This window comes from Thermobia domestica, chromosome 3 (genome assembly GCF_964235325.1).
Source record: "Thermobia domestica chromosome 3, izTheDome1.hap1.1, whole genome shotgun sequence".
Lineage (NCBI taxonomy): Eukaryota > Metazoa > Arthropoda > Insecta > Zygentoma > Lepismatidae > Thermobia > Thermobia domestica.
This window is the reverse complement of record NC_137456.1, coordinates 323,849,961-323,869,441: the sequence shown is the minus strand read 5'-3', so window position 1 is coordinate 323,869,441 and position 19,481 is coordinate 323,849,961. Positions and strand designations below refer to the sequence as shown.

General features: G+C 37.2%; 1 protein-coding gene across 2 annotated transcripts in view; it reads left to right on the top strand.

Moving 5' to 3' along the window:
• LOC145681179 (uncharacterized) overlaps positions 1 to 19,481 on the top strand; it is a gene marked incomplete at its 5' end in the record, with an annotated part of 393,968 nt that overhangs the window by 239,027 nt on the left and 135,460 nt on the right. For both annotated transcript variants that reach the window (XM_081752658.1, XM_081752657.1), the window contains 1 exon segment: positions 8,567 to 8,682. In XM_081752658.1, coding sequence (XP_081608784.1) covers positions 8,567 to 8,682 — 116 coding nt within the window.

Below are 19,481 nucleotides of genomic sequence, written 5' to 3'. Positions count from 1 at the left end.
AACTTCGACAATCTTTTATTTTTTGAAAAAAAAAATATCAATTTTTAAAACTAATACAGTGGTACTTCAGGTTACGAACTTAGTCGGTTCTGTAACGTAATATTATTTACTGTCTTCAAAGTTTTTTAGTGCTTTTATGGAGTTGTTATGATACTTGAGATTTGTGTAGGCCTAGCCTATATTTGGAAGTGTTTTGTCAGTCTTATAATCACTTTAATAAATGTATGTTGAAGAGCTTCTTTTTATTTCGAAATTAGGCCTGAAAGTGGCAAATATACTTGTTTAAAAAAAAGTCCCACGTAAATGCCTTGTAGGCAGTGGTGCTATTCAGCCGGTTCGCTAGAACCGGTTGTTAAAATATTTCGACTTTGCAGAACTATACCCAAACATAAAAGAACCGAACCCACCCTGTTATACCCAGAAACAGTAAGTTTTAGTTTAACTATCTTCGTTTTTAGAAATTCTTACAGTTACAGAATCTCCCAGAGCAAGGTATAAGCGCTTATTTCTTAATCTCAAATGCTCAGATATCAAGAATGAGAACTGGGATCACATGGTGAGGGTTATTTATATTTCAAACGTATAGATACCATTATCAACAACTGTCGATCCATTGCTGGATTAAGGTCTTTTCAATACTTTTTGACAACCATCCAGTGGCGGCTTTAGCGGGCAGGCGTGGTAAGCACGGGTCTACACAGAAATTTTGAAAAATATATTAACGCTAAAAGATACAATAACGAGTAAATATATTTTCCACTATTTATATCAATGGTAGATAATTATTTAACAAATACCATCAACCACTACTGTAATATTAATTTCCTACTGTCATTAATCAATTAAATATGTAGATGTACCATAAGCGAGGGAGCGGGCCTACCAAAAAATTAAAATCCTAAAGCCGCCTCTCCAACCATCTATCTTATAATTCATTTCCAGATCTTCCTAGTGATACATAATTTCATCATACCACCTTGTATTAGTATGCTGTATAGGACGCTGCCTGTCGCTTGCAGTTTCCTGTAAAAAAAAAAAAAAAAAAAAAAGCCTTTCTTGTACTTTGTATGGTTTGTTTCTTTGTTTTCTAAGCGAGTTATATTTTTATCTATTTACCTATCTATGTCTTCACACACACACACACGCATATATATATATACACAGGCGGATCCAAGGGAGGTTATAGGGGCTATAGCCCCCTCCCTTGACACTCAAGTATACACTGGATAAAATGGGCTTCAATCCTGCTTTACACTGGATAAAACTGCAAACTATGGTTTTGCCCCTCCCTTGATCATATCCTGGATCCGCCACTTATATATATATATATATATATATATATATATATATATATATATATATATATATATATATATATATATATATATCTGAACCGGTTGTTGAAAGACTAGAATAGCACCACTGCTCGTAGGTCAAAGGAGAAGGATTGTTCATGAAACTGTATGATTATGAAATACCAATTAGTGAAATGAGAATGTAGGATAAAACGGAAGAACCTCAAGAAAACAAATGGACACGACATTATCAACCACAAACTGACACAGGCTAGGATCGAACCACGGAACCCCTCGCACTAGAGATGAGCGTTCTAACAATAATCTCTCACAAGAACTTAAATACTCGACAATTGTAACGTTGTAAACTCCGTACCCTGACATAGAACTACAGTACTCACAATTATCCAAATCCCGCTTAACCGAGGCAGTCTAAAAAATTGCAACGTACAATTGTTGTGAGAGATGGCGCGCAAGCTGGCTGTTGCTAAGCTACTAAATCCAAAGCTTAGGTCTCAGCTGTCTGTCATATTGCAGCATCAAAGAAAGACCAAAGGAGGTCCCAGAAAACCACCACAAAATTAAAATAATAATGATAATAGTAATAAATAAGTTTTGTGCGGTTGAGTTGATTTTTAGTTTAACGTCCCTTTCAGCAGCGAGGCTATATGAAGCGGGACCTACTGATTAACGTGGAATCCAAACCACATGAGCTGCCGCCGGGAATCGAACTCGAATCTTCTACACCAAAGGCACGTACGCTAACCGCTTAGCCACGGAGGAGTTCAAGCTCTAGGTATGTTAAAACATTGTTTGTTTTTTTTTTTTAAATCTTGTACACTGTACACTGTCATAAACAATTCTTGGGCCGCGGTGGCTCAGTGGTAGAGCGTTCACCTCTGATGCATGGGGTCCTTGGTTCGATTCCATCTCACGCCAAGTGAACTTTATGGTGAACAAACACCGGGTGCGTGGCTTTTCTGGAGGTTTTCCCGTTTCCTCTCACTTTCTTCATTCTACCATTTCCTTCATTTCTCATCATCACCGTCTCCTTTAGCCTAGCCGACATAATCGTGGGACGTAAAACTTAACGATTTCATTTTTTAAACAATTCTTGTATTTAAAAAAAACTACGGTAATAAGAGCTTATCTCCGTATTATCCGAGTTTTTGGATATCCGAGTGGACCTGGTCCCAATTACCTCGGAAAATCGGGAATCTACTGTATCTGGAAACAGTAGCTATTACTTCATATAACATCATTGTTGGTAATATGCCTCACTTTTAAAAATTTTTATGTTGTTAATGATAACGAAACTAAGCGTAAGTGGATTCTACTGGGTTTCGGAACTGATTTTTTCCGAAAACAAAAAAATACTGTAAATCATAACTATAAACCGACTTCTTACATTTTATTTATTTATTTATTTGTTTACATTTTAAGCACTGATTTTCCATTTTCATGCTGGGTTATTCTAAATCTTCGCTAGTTTAAAAGTGTCCGTAAATAGATAAAGACATCTCTCAAATCAAACCCAAAAACCTTAAACTCAATTTCGTCGTTAATTTTTTCAGCAGACCTCACATTGGTGGTCGGTACGTACTCTTGTTATATGTTTTCTGAAAGCTCTCTATTGTGTCTTCAACTGTAATGCATATTACATACAATACGTGCTCGTTCTTCTTCTTGCGTACGTGTCTTGCGTAAAAGGAAAAGTACCATGTCACTAGTTAAATATTGTTCTCACACACGAAACGCATTTTCTATGTCCTTAGGGGGGCAATATATGTATGTATGTATGCAGTATAACGTTGGTTCAATGGTGTTCGCAAAAGGTGCCTGCTCTTTAGAGATGATCACACTCCAATGCCTAAGATACGCCTACTTCGCGTGTGGGTATATATATATACGCGAACATAATAACGTTAGCATTTCGTACCTTTTTACATTGATAGTATCACCAAAATGAACTAAAAGAATAAAAGAAAGCAAGTATTGCTTTGTCCTATGTCCTTAGCACCCTACGCGTTGAATTCGATGATCACTTTTCTTTCTTTTTCTTTTTCTTTTTTTTTGTATTTTTTTCGTATTGAGGAACATGAGTACAATACCTCCCCCTTTGTACTCAGTACTTGCTCTGGTTCTTGATTTGCATTCAAGAGGTTTCACCATTGATTTGATAGAGCAATAAATACACAAGTATTTGCACTTTTTAAAGCCATGTTTTTACAAAGCACTGGTCAAACAGGGCTTCTTTCCTGTTGCTACACGGTATAACAAGCTTAGAAGAAAGGTCTATACATTCAGCTGCAGTTCATGAGTTCAATATTCTTCTGGTGTAGTTACTTCTGTTATAAATATATGGAAATATTTAAAATAAATTCATTCATGACGTACTTCCTGTTCTCGACGTATATTTTATTTCTCAAAACTATTCAGGAAGATACATTTTGTCCGAGTATTGTGACTTTTAATGCCTCAACAGCTCATTTCAGGTTCTGGCCCATTCTAATAAATTGTCGACCATATCATTAGTTGCACCCAATCACATATCTGTGGACTTCTGATGGGAGAACCGGATAGCTAAGACGAGAAGCATTGCCCTCCCGCCTACGTCCAAAGTTGAATAAACTATGCTTTTCAAAACTATAGATCAGGGACTATGCGTAGTGGCGCTTCTAGGAAAAATATTTTGGGTGGTCCCTGTCTTACATGATGGACTGTTCATCTTTTCTGACCTATTAATTAGAAGATAAGCATTGTTTTATGTTTAGTCCGTAGCTAAAGTTTAAAAGCACCTGGGTACGTATATTTTCATTCCTGACTCTGTGTGGTTGATATGCATTTTCTTTGAAATTAAATGATGGTGAATGGCAGACATGCACCCAGAAAATGCTTGATGGGAGGGGTCCATACATCTATGTAATATTAAGTCTGTCTTATTCTTCACGCGAAAAGATGATAAGTAATTGTTAATTACTGCCATCTATATTTTTAGAAACGATTATAGAACTAGATTATTTTTATAAGAAAAGAAAAATTACAGTGAGGCATAAAATCAAATCATTAGCCTACATCAGTAATTTTTCTGCTAAACAGGTATATTTTTTTGTTAGGAAAGTCTACAAATGTTATTCGAGTTACGTAATCTTCGGGCGTCCGGACCCGGTAGACCTTTCCGTGGTTACCCCCTAGTGAACAGTTCGTATCCTGGCTTCATAATTAGTAAATTCTCACTCAAAATTTATGTGTTGATTAATAATTCTTGCCACTAATGTCCAGTATCCACTTTCAAAATCTGTACTTTTTTTTTTAATTTTTTTTTTTTTTTTGTAATCAGATTCCCTGTTCTCATCTCCACTCATTCTACAGAATTTAAAGATATATTTTTTTGTTTTTCTGTTCACTAGCATTATGCAGAATTTCGATTTTTATTAATTTTCAAGAAGTTTCGTTTACAAATCAAAACCCTTTTATATATTCACCCCGGTTTGGGTACAAAACCTCGCGACCAGAACCTCGCGGCGACAACCTCGCGGACCAAAACCTCGCCTGACCAAAACCTCGCCTCCCAAAACCTCGCGGCCCAAAATCTCGCCAGGCCGAAACCTCGCCTGGCCAAAACCGTAGCTTTCTGCCCATCCGTCCAGGAGACAAAAAATCAATATATATCCTGTCCGTGGGCCTGTACATCCGGGAGACAAAAAAATCAACGTATATACCCTGTCTGTGTGGCCGTTCGTCCGGGAAACAAAAATCTCACAAGTAACACTTCACATCGTTGCTGCCGGTCTGACGCTAAACTATACATTTTCGGAAAGCACTAGTCCTAAATAGGATAACTACACAGTGCGACGGTCAGACGTTGCCGCGTTCAGGACTTATGGAGCGTCAAACATTAACATGGGGTTTATGAGAGTTACAGGAAACGAAGAAGAACACAAGGTTTGTGACGTTTGAATCGACGTTGTCTGATTGAGCACTTGTTTGCGTAAGTTAAAGGGTACAATCAATGTGCAAATCGTCGAACAGAGCATGAGAGATGCAAAGAGTGCGCTCACAGTGTGCACACTTGACGAACGGTAGTTCGCCGCACGTGAAGCACACGTCACCTTCGTCGAGGGAGTCAAAGCAGTACTCGTGCGGAGAGATCCACATTCCCGGCTCCTCGTCCAGATAGCCAGCCTTGTGGAAAGCGTACCGGATCAGGTTCTTGAATCGGGGTGCGCTGAACTGGTAGAGTGAAAACGACTGTAGTGCCAGGAATCGATCGCGATGCCAGATATCCATGACACTGTCCATGGCCAGTGTGTCGGTCACAAAGCGTACAAAGGACTTGTACTGACGGAAGAAATGCACATCTAAAGGCTGAATCTTTCCAGTGCAACCACCAGGAATCAGTCTCTTGTGCAACGCAACGTCGGCAGGCTTCAGTGCGTTCGATAGATTGTCGTCCTTGTTCAGAGTCCACGAGTCCAATAGCAAAACGATCTTCTTCCGATCATCAGGCATGCTTGGCCAGAACACTTGCTCGTAGAAGTCCTTAAGGTCGTCCCTGTTCATGTTGGACGTTTTGCCAGCAAATGATTTGATGTTCGGTGGATCTGCAGGCTTGTTTCCCGGAAACTTTCCACTTGGTTCCGACACCAGTACATACATCGGCCGCAGAATCTCTCCGGCCATGGTGATCACGGGCATGATCATGTAGCTGTGGGTTGTTGCGCTCATGGATCCCACAACCGCTCGCACGACTGTTGTTCCTTTGGTACGGAGAGTGCGAGTACTCTGCAACAACTTCTTGAAGCTACTCTGATCTGCATTGGCAACCTGCGTTGGTGGGATGCTTTCGCTTGCAATGAGCTCGCGAGTCGCTAATACGAAAGCATCAGCCTGCTGCTGCAAGTCCAACTCTTTCAGTTGCCAGGTCCTGCCGACCCTGTGGGTGATTGCACGGTCCACGATGTTGTTGCGCTTCTTGAATCTGTACACCCACGACGGTGATGCCTTGAACTTGAGACTCTTGTTAGGGTCCAGTTCATTAGCTGTTTGCCTAGCCCAAATTCGCAACGTTCGATCGTGAATGATAGCAGTGTGCTGTTTCTCCGCGAACATGCCCCGAACTGCCTCATTGATCTCTGCCATCAGCGTCTTCTTGTCATCTTTGCCTTGTGTTGCCCCAAAGTGACGTAGCACGCCAATGTTCCGAATATACCTGAACTGATTCTGCAGAGTCGAGTGGGTAGCACGACCGGTCTTTGTGTTCCAAGGCCTACCTGTTTTTGGATTTACCGTCCAGTAGGCATAGGCTTTTGCCTTGTACTCGCGCCACTGCTCTGGTGTCATTTTGGAGTCTTCTGGAGGCTGATCCTGGAACTTCGGCTTCTTCACAGGAGAGGGCAGGTATTCTGACGCTGATGAGCCAGATGCGGAAGACGTATGAGACTGCTGCGATGACGAAGGCATCTCTGCATCCTCCTGCTCTTGGTCTTCCTCGTCTCCAAAATCCATGTCTCCGTCCCCCTGGTCACCATCACTGTCACCGAAGCCGAGCGTACGAATCTCTTCAACGACTTCCATCCCGCTGGTCAAAAGAGACTTGATGTGTGCCACCATCCTTTGCTCTTCCAAATTTGGATTGCGCTCATTTGTCCCGATCTCGGCCACCAGAGCCCAAACGACCACTTTCGGATCCATCTTACAACGCATACCTAAAAAACACAAAAACAACACAAATGTTAGCACAGAGTACAAATGCAAGACGAATTAGCATGAAATAATACGACTGCTACAACACAAATGTTAGCACAGAGTTCAAATGCAAGACGAATTAGCATGAAATAATACGACTGCTATGGTTACTCTCATAAACCCCATGTTAATGTTTGACGCTCCATAAGTCCTGAACGCGGCAACGTCTGACCGTCGCACTGTGTAGTTATCCTATTTAGGACTAGTGCTTTCCGAAAATGTATAGTTTAGCGTCAGACCGGCAGCAACGATGTGAAGTGTTACTTGTCAGTATATACCCTGTTCGTGTGCCCATACGTCCGGGAGATAAAAATTTCGTTATATACTTTGTCCGTGTGCCCGTGCGTCCGGGAGATAAAAATTTCAATATATACCCTGTCCGTGTGCCCGTGCGTTCGGGAGATAAAAATCTCAGTATATACCTTCTCTGTGTGCCCTCCGTCCGGGAAGCAATATCTACTTGATGTTAGAAGGACGTAGAGGGTGAAACGTTAGGAATAGTTTGTTGATGGAGATAATATTGACCGAAAGTGGTAGAAAACAACAATTTTAATTTTAACGTTCACCACTATAGAGCAAAAACGATAATAAATAGCGAGAACCAATTTCCTGCAACCAATTAAGCACCCTAAGAATACGTTCCATATTCATCCTTAACTCTCTACTAATACCGGAAGTGAGAGAAATTCAGTACAACTTCCGGTTTTAGTATTGATCTACATAGAGCAAAATATGTTGTTAAAAAATAAAACTGTAATAGAATGCTATGCAGAAGTTTACTTCAAAATAAATATGGAATAGTGAAAATTATTCTTATTGTAGATTTGAGAATTTGATGCTGCATTTGAAATCACAAAAAGGGTCAGACCAGGGACGTATCTACGGGAAGTGAGGGGGGGGATTCCACCGGGTTCAGACCCGCCCAAACTTCCTAACTCAAATACATTTGTACGCTTTCTCAATAAAATTATTCTTCTCTAACAGGGAAATGGTTGCTGTAGCATGAAAATTTGATGTTCCACTTCATCTGTACTCTTTTTCTTATGAAAATAAACTAGTTCTATCATTTTTTTTCTGAAAATATAGATGGAAGTATTTTTTACAATTACTTATCGCCTTTTCGATTACAGAATAATACCCGTACAATACTACATAGGTGTAGTGGCTTGTAGTGTTGGACCCCCCTGACCCACCCCAACAAAAATTTCTGGGGCCGCGCCTGGCCCAAACCAACGAGTAGCAAGGATACGTGTGTCAAGTATGTAGGGTTCACGAAGACGGGTGCCAGGTAAAGAAGGTTGGGAACCACTCTAGAACCTTCCACTGGATTCGCTTTCTGATTTTAAGTGTTTGTCAGTTTCTTGTGTGAGTTACATTTTCACTGTTACGTCTTATGCTTCATCCTGAATTTCTCAATTATATTTGTTTATGTGAATAAGGTATCATATATTTACAATCATAAATGTTTTAAATTTGATTAATTCATTCATACTTAAAATCTTTTATTCTTCTATTTTTTTCAGCATTGGACACAAACAATGTTACGGTCAAGAAACAGGTGTTGGAACTACTTTCGGCGCTATGCGTCTACAGCCCGGAAGGATACAATCGAGCACTGGATGCACTGGAACATTATAAGGTAGGATAACCTATTGGTCGAAAGCAATCTACAATCATTTTCAGGTGTTTTCTTAGCGTATGATATATTATTAAAGTGAGCATAACAAATCTTCTGACTTTATATGCCATTGGGTGTGTATTGAACGATGACTTTCGAAAATATTGGTCGTTTTAAGGGGGCAGACTACTAAATATTTTTAAAAACTAATTTTTCTTTTGCCCGTTTTTCGTAAGTGCAAAGAGCTAATAAAATGTAACTTACCACAGTAATAGATAATGTTATTCTACACCCGAAAATACAAATCGGAAGAATTTTCAGTGTAGCCATCCATAGAAATTACAGCATGATCAGAATTTGAATTACTCAAAAATCTAGGTAAAGGCAGCGACTAGAAAAGTGAACTCTACGGTAATTGATGACTTATCATGCTGTCTATGTTCCTTGTTTACTATTTTTTTAATAATGTTTCTATTTATTTTGTAATAACTTATTTATTTTGTAATAATTTATGTGTTTTATAACAAATAGAAATATTATTTAAAAAGTAGTAACCAAGGAACATAATCAGTGTGATAAGTCATCAATTACCGTTGAGTTCATTTTTCTAGTCGCTGCCTTTACCTAGATTTTTGAGTAATTCAAATTCTGATCACGCTGTAATTTCTATGGATGGCAACACTGAAAATTCTTCCGATTCGTATTGTCGGGTATAGAATAACATTATCTATTAGTGTGGTAAGTTACATTTTATTAGCTCTTTGCACTTACGAAAAACGGGCAAAAGAAAAAACATTAGTTTTTCAAAAATATTTAGTAGTCTGCCATATGTGCTTTGAGATTTAATAGGAAATAATCCCAATGTCCGGAGTTAAGATCTGTGATGAAATAGAGAATGAAAGAGGCTAATATGCACTCCAATTGCACTCCTAGAATTAACAAATGGCAAAATTTACTTATGTTCATAATGGTATAAAATTTTTTTTAAAGGGTCAGCCATTTCAAACCAAAGCCGGCCTGATATCGTCGGTCCAATGCCAAAAGCCGCGAATGCGCAAATTTTTCTATTTTCACCTAAGTGCAGTTTTATGTTATTTGGGCCACACAGATTGCAATACCAAAGTCCCATTTGTGAAATATGAATATATTAGTTATCGTCAATTCGTAAAAACATGTGCCTAAGTTTTCATACTGATTTTTCGGGGTAAGTTGAATATTAAAATCCTTATAACTCAAAAGTCAAATTTAGCACCTTCGCGGTTTTGGCATTGGATCGACGATATGTATTCCCAGACTCAACATATTCTAGCCCGCCTGTAAGGTTCTTTATCTCCGCTACTGTTATGAACGCAAATCTTTGATATTGCTTTAAGAGGTTTCGTGTCATTTTAAGAGTGAAAAATAATAATAATAATAATAATAATAATAATAATAATAATAATAATAATAATAATAATAATAATAATAATAATAATAATAATAATAATAATTGACAGACACTTATTCAGTATTACACGTATATGCATCACTGCTATGTAGGCACTGTGACTATTAGGAGTGTGTGTATCGCCGTTTGGAGACGACAAACAACAAACATACACCCTACTACGTAACAGTATATAGTTTATTTAAATTTACAGAAATAAATAAGTAAATAAATCTGGCACGATGGCTCGGGGTGCATAGGGACCGTGGTTCTATCCCGGGCCAAGTAAGTTTGTGCTGGACGACATCGTGTCCGTGGGTTTCCTTCTACACAATCATTCCACCAATTCATCCATCATCATTCATGTGTGTTAATTATCGTCTTTCTTAGCCTCACGGAGATAACCATGAGACGTTAAACAGAAAGATGTTTCCAGCGAATGAAAGCTATTAAATTATTATTTGCAAGAAACGACATACCTTTTAGTGTCTGAAAAATATGTTCTTTATTTTCTCAAAAGTTACACATCAGGATTTCCACTTAATCGTATACTTTTGTTCAGCTCAATAAGAACTCCCAAGATAAGTTAATATTTCGTCTCTTGGTTGCCTTTGATGCAAGCTGTCTCGGGTTTGATTTCCGGTGGGGACATTCGATCGAAAAAGTGTAAAAGCTTCTTTAGGCCAACTATCTTGAAAGAGGTTTTCCTCATAAAATCCAGGTACCTAACATGCAAGTCTCAGACGTTTCCTTTTTTTTTTTTTTTTTCATTCCTTTGTTTTTCCCTGAGCGGTGCCGGGTTCGATTCCCGGTGGGGAGACATTCGGTCGAAAAAGTGTAAAAAAAAGCTTTTTCAGGTTAGCAATCCTGAGTGAGGTTTTTCTATGTTTTCCTCATTCACACCAAATAAATGCCGGGGTGGTACCTAACATATAAGTCCCAGACCTCTTCCTTCCTTCCCTTTCCCCGGATAGTGTGCTCGCCGAGGGACGTCATCCCTCATACGTGATGGGCTAACATGGCCATAGATGCCGAAATCTTGGAAATCTAAATCCTAATCCTAATAATCTTTTAGTGATTTCTTTTTGTCCTTAAGCGCTAACAATATTGAAGATTTTTCTTCTCATTAGAAAAAGAGAAAATATTGTAATAAGCATACATTACAAAATATGTTTCGCAAGTGGCTTTGTCCATTGGGCGCAGCTTTTTGAAGTAAAAGGATTCAGGGGTCATTCAAAGGGTCATAACGGGCGTAGGTGGCGTTAACAAGGTTTGTGAAGTGACCTTTCTGAAGAGACAAAAGCCAATTCGCTGCGCTCACTTCTTTTGTTTCGCACGCACAGACCTTCACTTAATGCCGACACGAGAAATTTACCTAACTATGCTATGCTATGTCATGTCTAATTATTATTACTATTTTGTACCTAAACAATAATCATTCTAAATATATGAATGTGGGTTTTAAATTTGGAAATTTGTCTAGATTTTTGCGATTGTTTTCGAAAATTCTAGCACAAATAATTTAGAAAAAAAAATAATTAAAATACAATCTAATATATAAAAGAGAAGATGATTTTGTGTGTGATCGACTCACGGGTAAATGCCTTAAGAGAGTGAAATTATTTTTTGTGCATAGTTAATCAATTACTTCAAACTGGGTTAAAATGCAAATCCTAAGAGGAGAGGTAGAGGTCATAATTTGTTCGAAAATTTAGTACCTCGCGAGCCAGTCCAATTAGGAAAATGAAACTCATATGTTACTCTTCATACAAAATAAGCAGCCCAATGCCCAGTGGCGTATTTACGATTTTCTTTCGGGGGGGGCTTTGCTAACTTTCGGGGAGGGCTTTGCCTGAAAATGTGAAAATTCTGCAAGATATTTCATATACTTTACTATAGTAAGTAAGATTTCGGGGGGGGCTTAAGCCCGGAAGCCCCCCTAAATACGCCACTGCCAATGCCTGTCTAGTCTTAAGAGTCTTCATCCCGGCGAAATTAAAATACCGCTAATTTTACAGTAATTATGTAATATCTTCAAATAGATAAAATATAATCGAAATGTGGAACAAGAGCGCCCTAGACAATATTATTTTACATGAGAAACCGTTATCACGACTCACTTATCTGCTTTCGCTTTCGAGCCATTTTGAACATCAGCATTTATTTTCGCGTTTCTCAACAGCTGAAAACGGAAAGCCACTAGGTGACTTGTGATAACGGTACCTCACGCAAAATAATATTGTCTAGGGCGCTCTTGTTCCATATTTTAATTATCTTTTATTTATTTGAAGACATCACATAATTACTGTAAAATTAGCGGTATTTTAATTTCGCCGGGATGAAGACTCTTAAGGAAGATTGATGTTTTATATAAATATATTTTTGACACATTTAAAGCAACGTTTCTATTGTTTATGTAATCATATCACGCGAAAACGGTTTAACAGTTTGAAATGAGTCTTGGACACTATCCCTGGTATCAGACTCAATACACTTACCACTTTCGTCACATAACTGAGCGCCAACAATTTGGCCTCTTTGGAAATCAGTAATGTCGCCCATTTAACACTATTACCGTCTAGGCAATTCACTGCACACTATCGTTCTACTGCTCTTCACGTAGTATGGAGTTTGTCCTAACACACCAGACCATTGCCAACTCAGACACTTGATGTGTGTCCAACTCCAACTTACATTGATAGGGATTTGTATGTCCATGTATTAGATCTAAATTGCTATACGAATTCGTAATTTTGGTTTCTGCTGACAAATGTGTGTCCAGAAGAAGAAGAATAATGTTGTTTTCTTAAATTTTAGAAGACCACTACTGCATTTGCTTTGGGAATTTTGGGTCATGTAGATTCTTATGTCAATCTCCAACGGCAAAATACACAATTCTGTTTACACACGAAAGTACACACAGGTAAAATACATACGAATTTCACATGCCACTCAGGAGTCAACGTTTACTAATTCTATTTTTAACTTAAAGGTCAAATGCGTTTGTTGACGACACTTCTCGTAGTTCAATGTTTAAGCTGGCAATTGGCAAAGAAGAGATGCATGACTTCGAAAGGCTTAATAATTACAAAACACTCTCACTTGTGGTGTGTGCTCTTGGGCTTAGTTTTTTGTTAGAACGGTTCGCAAATATACGCAACTATCAATGCACACTGAGCAGTTTTACTGAAATAACTTCGTGAGAAATACGGTCAAATCTCGTAATATATATACCATTGATATATTATAACCTAACTTAACAGAAGAAACAAATGGTAATTAAATAAGTTTTGAGTTATGGCCAGAATTATGTGTTATGGGCTAAAGAAGTTGGATAACAATTGCAAGCTAATATTTATTATTAGAGCCCGGATTTCCATGCACAAACAAACTCCGAGATGTGCATACAAATATGTACGAAAAATGTTTAAAATGTGCTCTAAAATATACAATAAATATTTAACATATGCACTGAAATATACACTAAGAAAATAAAATTTCAATTTCTTACAAAAATATCTTACCTTGATGACCTGTGTTGCAATCGAAAGTGAATTGAAGCAACAAACTCAATGCTTTTTTTTTTTTTTTTTTTTTTTTTCAGAAAACAAATTTCATTCTACATCTGCATATACAAAGTGATTCAGCTTACTTTAAATGTAACTTATTTTCTTGTGATATACTCTGAAATATGCTAGTATACAGCAGTAAAACTTGGAAATGTGCAGTCTCCTGCAAAGTTTACAAAATATGTATGTACATCGAAATTAACTCAAAATATGCGTTATCATATGCGTCAATCCTTACAAGTCCATCGGAAAGAAAAAAAATATTTTCCATGCGTATCTGCATGTTACTACAAAATATAAATCTGGGCTGTAATTATTATAGAATTTGTGGTATTAGAATGTGGAAGGAAACGAGCACTGTGAGAAAATACATCGATGCGATATTGTGCCATAAAAATGCATGCACTGAAATCGAACCAGAAATCCTTGTATCAGAGAACATTATTTTACAATTGAGCCATTGTATCTTCCCTCCCAACAAAAATAAATATTAATTGGTATTTAAAAAACCAATCGTGTCTAGGATAATGGTTAGCATTCTTGCTTTATAATCAAGAGGTCTTCGACTCGAATCCAGTGATCAGCTATTGCGACTGACGCTTATGATAGCTTTCATCAATTTCACCGGAGAGTTCCGGAATTGTACCTTTTAATATAGGCTCATCCCTTATCCATTATACCAACATATACACACATAAGTTAAATATTTATTATACGCTTACTTTTGTTTGTTGAAATTTATCACTCTTTTTCACCCTCAAGGCCATATGAGACGTGTATCTACAGTCTAAAGTGAAATTCGAACTACCGTAGTGCTCTCCAGTGTTGCCAGGTCCCCAGGTTGAAAACTCGCTACTGTGCCGTCAAAATTCCGCCACGTTCCGCTACCCTTACCGAATTCCGATAGTTTTCGCTACATTATAAAATTAAAATGTAACGGTCCAAAAAGCGATGTTAACAAAGCTGCAAAAATATTTCCTGTGTCCCCACCAGAATCGAACCAGAGACCCCTTGGCTAGAAGGCGACGGGCTTATCAGAACATTTAAGGATTGACCATAACATTTTAAAATTTCTATGACGGGAAATATTATTTTTTTTTATGACGGAAAGTATTTATTAAATTTTGTAGAATCTTTGAATTTTATTACAGATATCTCTTAAATGCAGCCCCTCTAAAGACAATTCTTAAGCATGGCTACGAACCTGTTATTGTCAGCATATAATCTTATGGAGTTAAATGTAAGTAATATAGGTCGACAAATATGGTAATTTCCGTACAGACACGTATCCGGGAATTTTATTGGCAATGATTAAGTTTTTTCCAATTAGAGCCTAAATTCAGCCTAAATATAAATTGTATATAACTGTAAAATACTCATGAAGTTATATCAAATTAACATAGGAGTTGGAATTCCCGGTTATCTCTCGTCCTTATAACCTCACTCCACTTACCTGTTTGCATAGTGCTTTGCATTACTTCAAAATTATAAAATTTAACATAAATAACTTATGCTTTAAATTAGCGAACTCTAAAGAACTTTAGTTTTCCTCGTCGATTATATGGCTTGTTCTAGATGCTGGCTGCCAGTTACAACAGCAAAAGATGCACTTTATGAGTATGACTTAATTGCAATTCCTATTTTGAATCAGCAGTAGCAAGAGCAGGTATGGATACTTGTGCAATTTTCCTCTTCCCTTACATACAGCACAGTGATGCCAACCTCAAACAATATGAAATCCCATGTCGAGACTCAAAAAATTCCATTTTACGTGTGAACTTCCCACGTTATACTAATTAAAAGTATGCTATAATATTAGAAATTAAATTTCTCTGTGTTAGTCACTTTTTACAATATCTAAATGAATAAGCCGTAAATTTCGATCTTCTCGAAAAATCCCATATATGCTGCTTATTATCCCTTTCCGAGAAAATAAGGTCAAAACCTCCCATGATATGGGATTTTTCCCAGATTGGCATCACTGATACAGCATTCTCGAAAACGGGATAATCCCGTTTATTGAATGTTTTGTACTTTTCCTCTATAAAACTATATTAAGCATTTTAGAATGAAATAAATGTTTTCTAACCTAATTTGTTCACTTCCTTCAAGCTATAAGGGAAAATTGGAAGTCTTAAGATAGGTTTTCAAAAGTCGTATTTTTCGTCCGTCGCCGCTTGTCGCCAGGCCAACGAAAAGTCGCTACGCGTAGCAGAATTCCGCTACGGTTGGCAACACTGGCGGAAACTAAAGGCGAGAACCCGTGCTCGAAAGGCATGCGCGTTACTTGTCAGACCAGTGGAGCAACATATCATGTAACATACACGTGAATTAAATATTTATCACAGCTAAATATATAAGTTAAATTTATTATATATAGAACTATATCATAATAATAAGAGTATCCGTAAAGTAAGAATACAACCTGTGCAAGCGGACACAAGTTGGTTATGTTGGGGCTGGCTTTCACAGTTAGCCCTCGGCTTCCCTCTTGCAGCTTTCCCACATTACTGCCTGATTCTAGTGGAAAGGGTGGTTGTCACGTTACATGAATCTTGTAGCTGTCATAAAAAGAACCTTGCAACCCTACTATATTTCTCCATGTAAACATAATATTGAAAGGGTTGCAAGGAGTTAAACCATGGGCAACTTTCTGACATTTTTTTTTTTTTTTCATTTTGCAAGAAGTTAAACCATGTGCAAATTTCTGGGTTGTCTTGCTTGCTACCTGCTATCGCCCTCTCGCTGACATAAACGAAACACCAGTTTCACCACTTCCGAAACAACGCATTCTTTTGAACAGGAAAGGCAAGTGCCCTAAAATACACGTTTTAATGAGGAGGTTTACTATTTGTCCACTAGAGTGCAGTGCTGCATGGGTGAAGATACCTTTCTTGCTTTCAGGAAGTTGTAACAAGTAAACAGTAAATAGAAATATCGGGTTGCAAGTTTTTTTTTTTTTTAATGACAGCTACAAGATTCATGTAAAATGGAAACGTGGTCTAAGATGTGTTTTCAGTGGCTTGACGAATCAGAATCCTGCCAAATGTAAAATATCAACTGGGAACCAGCCGCCATACAACCCAGACCATGTGCCCAGCGACTTCCACTTATTTCTTCACCTGAAGAAAGATCTTCCGGACTAACTTACACGATGATGAAGAAATCAAGAGCGAAACTGAAATATGGTACGAGCAGGAGGAACTAGAATTCTATGACTATCCTACTTAACAATTATTTGTAAAATGGTGGCAGTTACGTTTAAGAATAACCTTTGTATCACTAAATACATTGTAGTAGACATTTTGTCAGATATTCATTTTTTGAATGAATACCTACTATCCGCTGTAACCTTAGTTTACTTACTGTCTCGTATACATATGAATTGAATATTCAGTATAGCAACGTATTATAATATACATCTACTGGATATTTATTACAGCAAAATATCATAATGCACACGAGTTAAATATTTATTATAACAAATTCTCATTATATACTTGAGTTAAATATTTTATAGCGGCATAGTGTATTACTGGTGATTTAAATATTTACTGCATCATATCTTTATGCACGTGAGTTATGTATTTATCATAGCTAGCAACGTATCAAAATATACATGAGTTAAGTATTTATTATATGTAGCAATATGTTATAATTCACGTGAGTTTAATATTTACTTGTTGGTCATGATATACATCAGTTAAATATTTATTATAGCAACATATAACACACGTGATCTCTGCAAGACTGCAAACGTCCAGTAGATGTCACAGCAACCCAGCGTTGCCAGACACAAAACTCGACAATCATACGCGAGATAAGAATCGATTTTTTTATCCTCTGTAAGATTGTACACTCTAAAATTTCTTATGGGATCCCTTTACTTTTAGACACATCCTGTTATTTTATTATTATTATTATTATTATTATTATTATTATTATTATTATTATTATTATTATTATTATTATTATTATTATTATTATTATTATTATTATTATTTTGCTGTATCCAGATAGTCTATTGTATTGCTTTGAAGTTATGCACAAAGTAATATACGTAACATAGTACTACGTCAATTATTTCAAAATATAGAAAATTAATTTCAGTTTTGCAAGATGACAAAATAACGAGAGAAAAACACAAATTTGTCAATCATTAAAACTGATTTCATCATCTCCATCCTCCAAAGAAACTTCGTCACTTTCTATTGAATGCAACTTTCTGTTTGAGCCGTACTGAAAACATATTGTCATGTGGTTTAATTATTTTGGAATGGTATAAAACTATTATATGCTAATCCATTATACTTCACGTTAATTGGTTTAAACACATGTAGCTACATATACTGTAAAAGAAGATTACTTTATTTCGGTTTTTCACTTTCATAAAGGTTTACTTTTATTTTACTGAATGATGAAAGAAGAAGTCAGCTTTCAAAGCAACACTACTGTGGGTTGTGATGAGTTGTGGACCAGAAGTCACTGGGATATAGGAAACATGACAGAATATTACTACAAAATTTCAGTAAGACCCTACATAATACGCACGGTCAAGGAGTCAGACCGTATACCGTACGAGAAGATCGAAATACCGTATTAGTACGCTCAAGACTGTATCTGACAACGCGCTGTTGCAAAGTCATTCTGGATGTTAAACTAAATGAAGGTATCGTAAGTATTAATGCATGAGAGGGCTGTCAGTACAATGCTTGACGGATACTCTATCATGAAATTGCATTATGCTATTTAGAATCAACTATCAACATCAACCATATTCACGAATAAATTAAATGTCGACTAAAAGCAAGGAATTCGTGTTATTATGTTGTTCAAAAGTTCTTGTCTTCGCGAATTCTGTAGAGGAATTTGAAGTTTAAAATATATAAAACGATACTCATGCCTGTTGCTCTTTATGATTGCGAAACATGGTCGCTTACTCTGAGGGAAGAACATAGACTGAAAGCATTTGAGAATAAGATCCTGAGATGAATGTTCGAACCTAAGAGGAACGAGAAAGAAGAATGGTGGAATCTTCATAACGAGGAACTACATAATTTATACGGTTTACCCAACATTGTTAGGGTCATCAAGTCTAGGAGGCTTAGATGGGCAGGTCATGTAGCTAGAATGGAAGAAAGTAGAAACGGACTGGAATACCAATCGGAAAACGACCATTAGGAAGACCTAGGCGCAGATGGGAGGACAATATTAAGATGGATCTCGCAGAAATAGAAATACAAAGTAGAAAGTGGATCCAATTGGCTAAGGATAGAAGTCAGTGGAGAGCTTTTGTGAACGCGACATTGAATCTTCGGGTTCCATAGACCATAGAGTTAGTTTTTTAAGTTAATTAGAATCAACTATCTGTGGAAATATGTAAACCAATGTTTCGTTACGTGTGGCAGAACACTGGCTGTAACATTGGGAAACCTGTGGATAACTTAAAAAATGTCATCCTTTGGCGTGGCGTTCAACAATAAATATGCAAAGCAGAAGCGCATTCACGTGGGGGAGTTCACCGGGCCCGGCCCTTTGCCGCCAAGAGAAAATCGACATACACTTGTACATTTTCTTAATAAAACTGTTTGCCTTAGCAAGAGAAATGATTGATTTATCCTAAAGATTTGATGTTGCACTTTATCTATACTGTTCCTTGTCTTAGGTATAAAAGCAATCTAGTTCTATTTTTATCTGAGAATGTAGGTAGCAGTTCTTAACAATTACTTATAGTATTTTTGGTACATAGAAGTAATGTCTTGTAGTATTGTATGGACTCCCCTAAGTTTGAATTCTTCCTAACAAAACTTTTTAGGTGAGCGTCT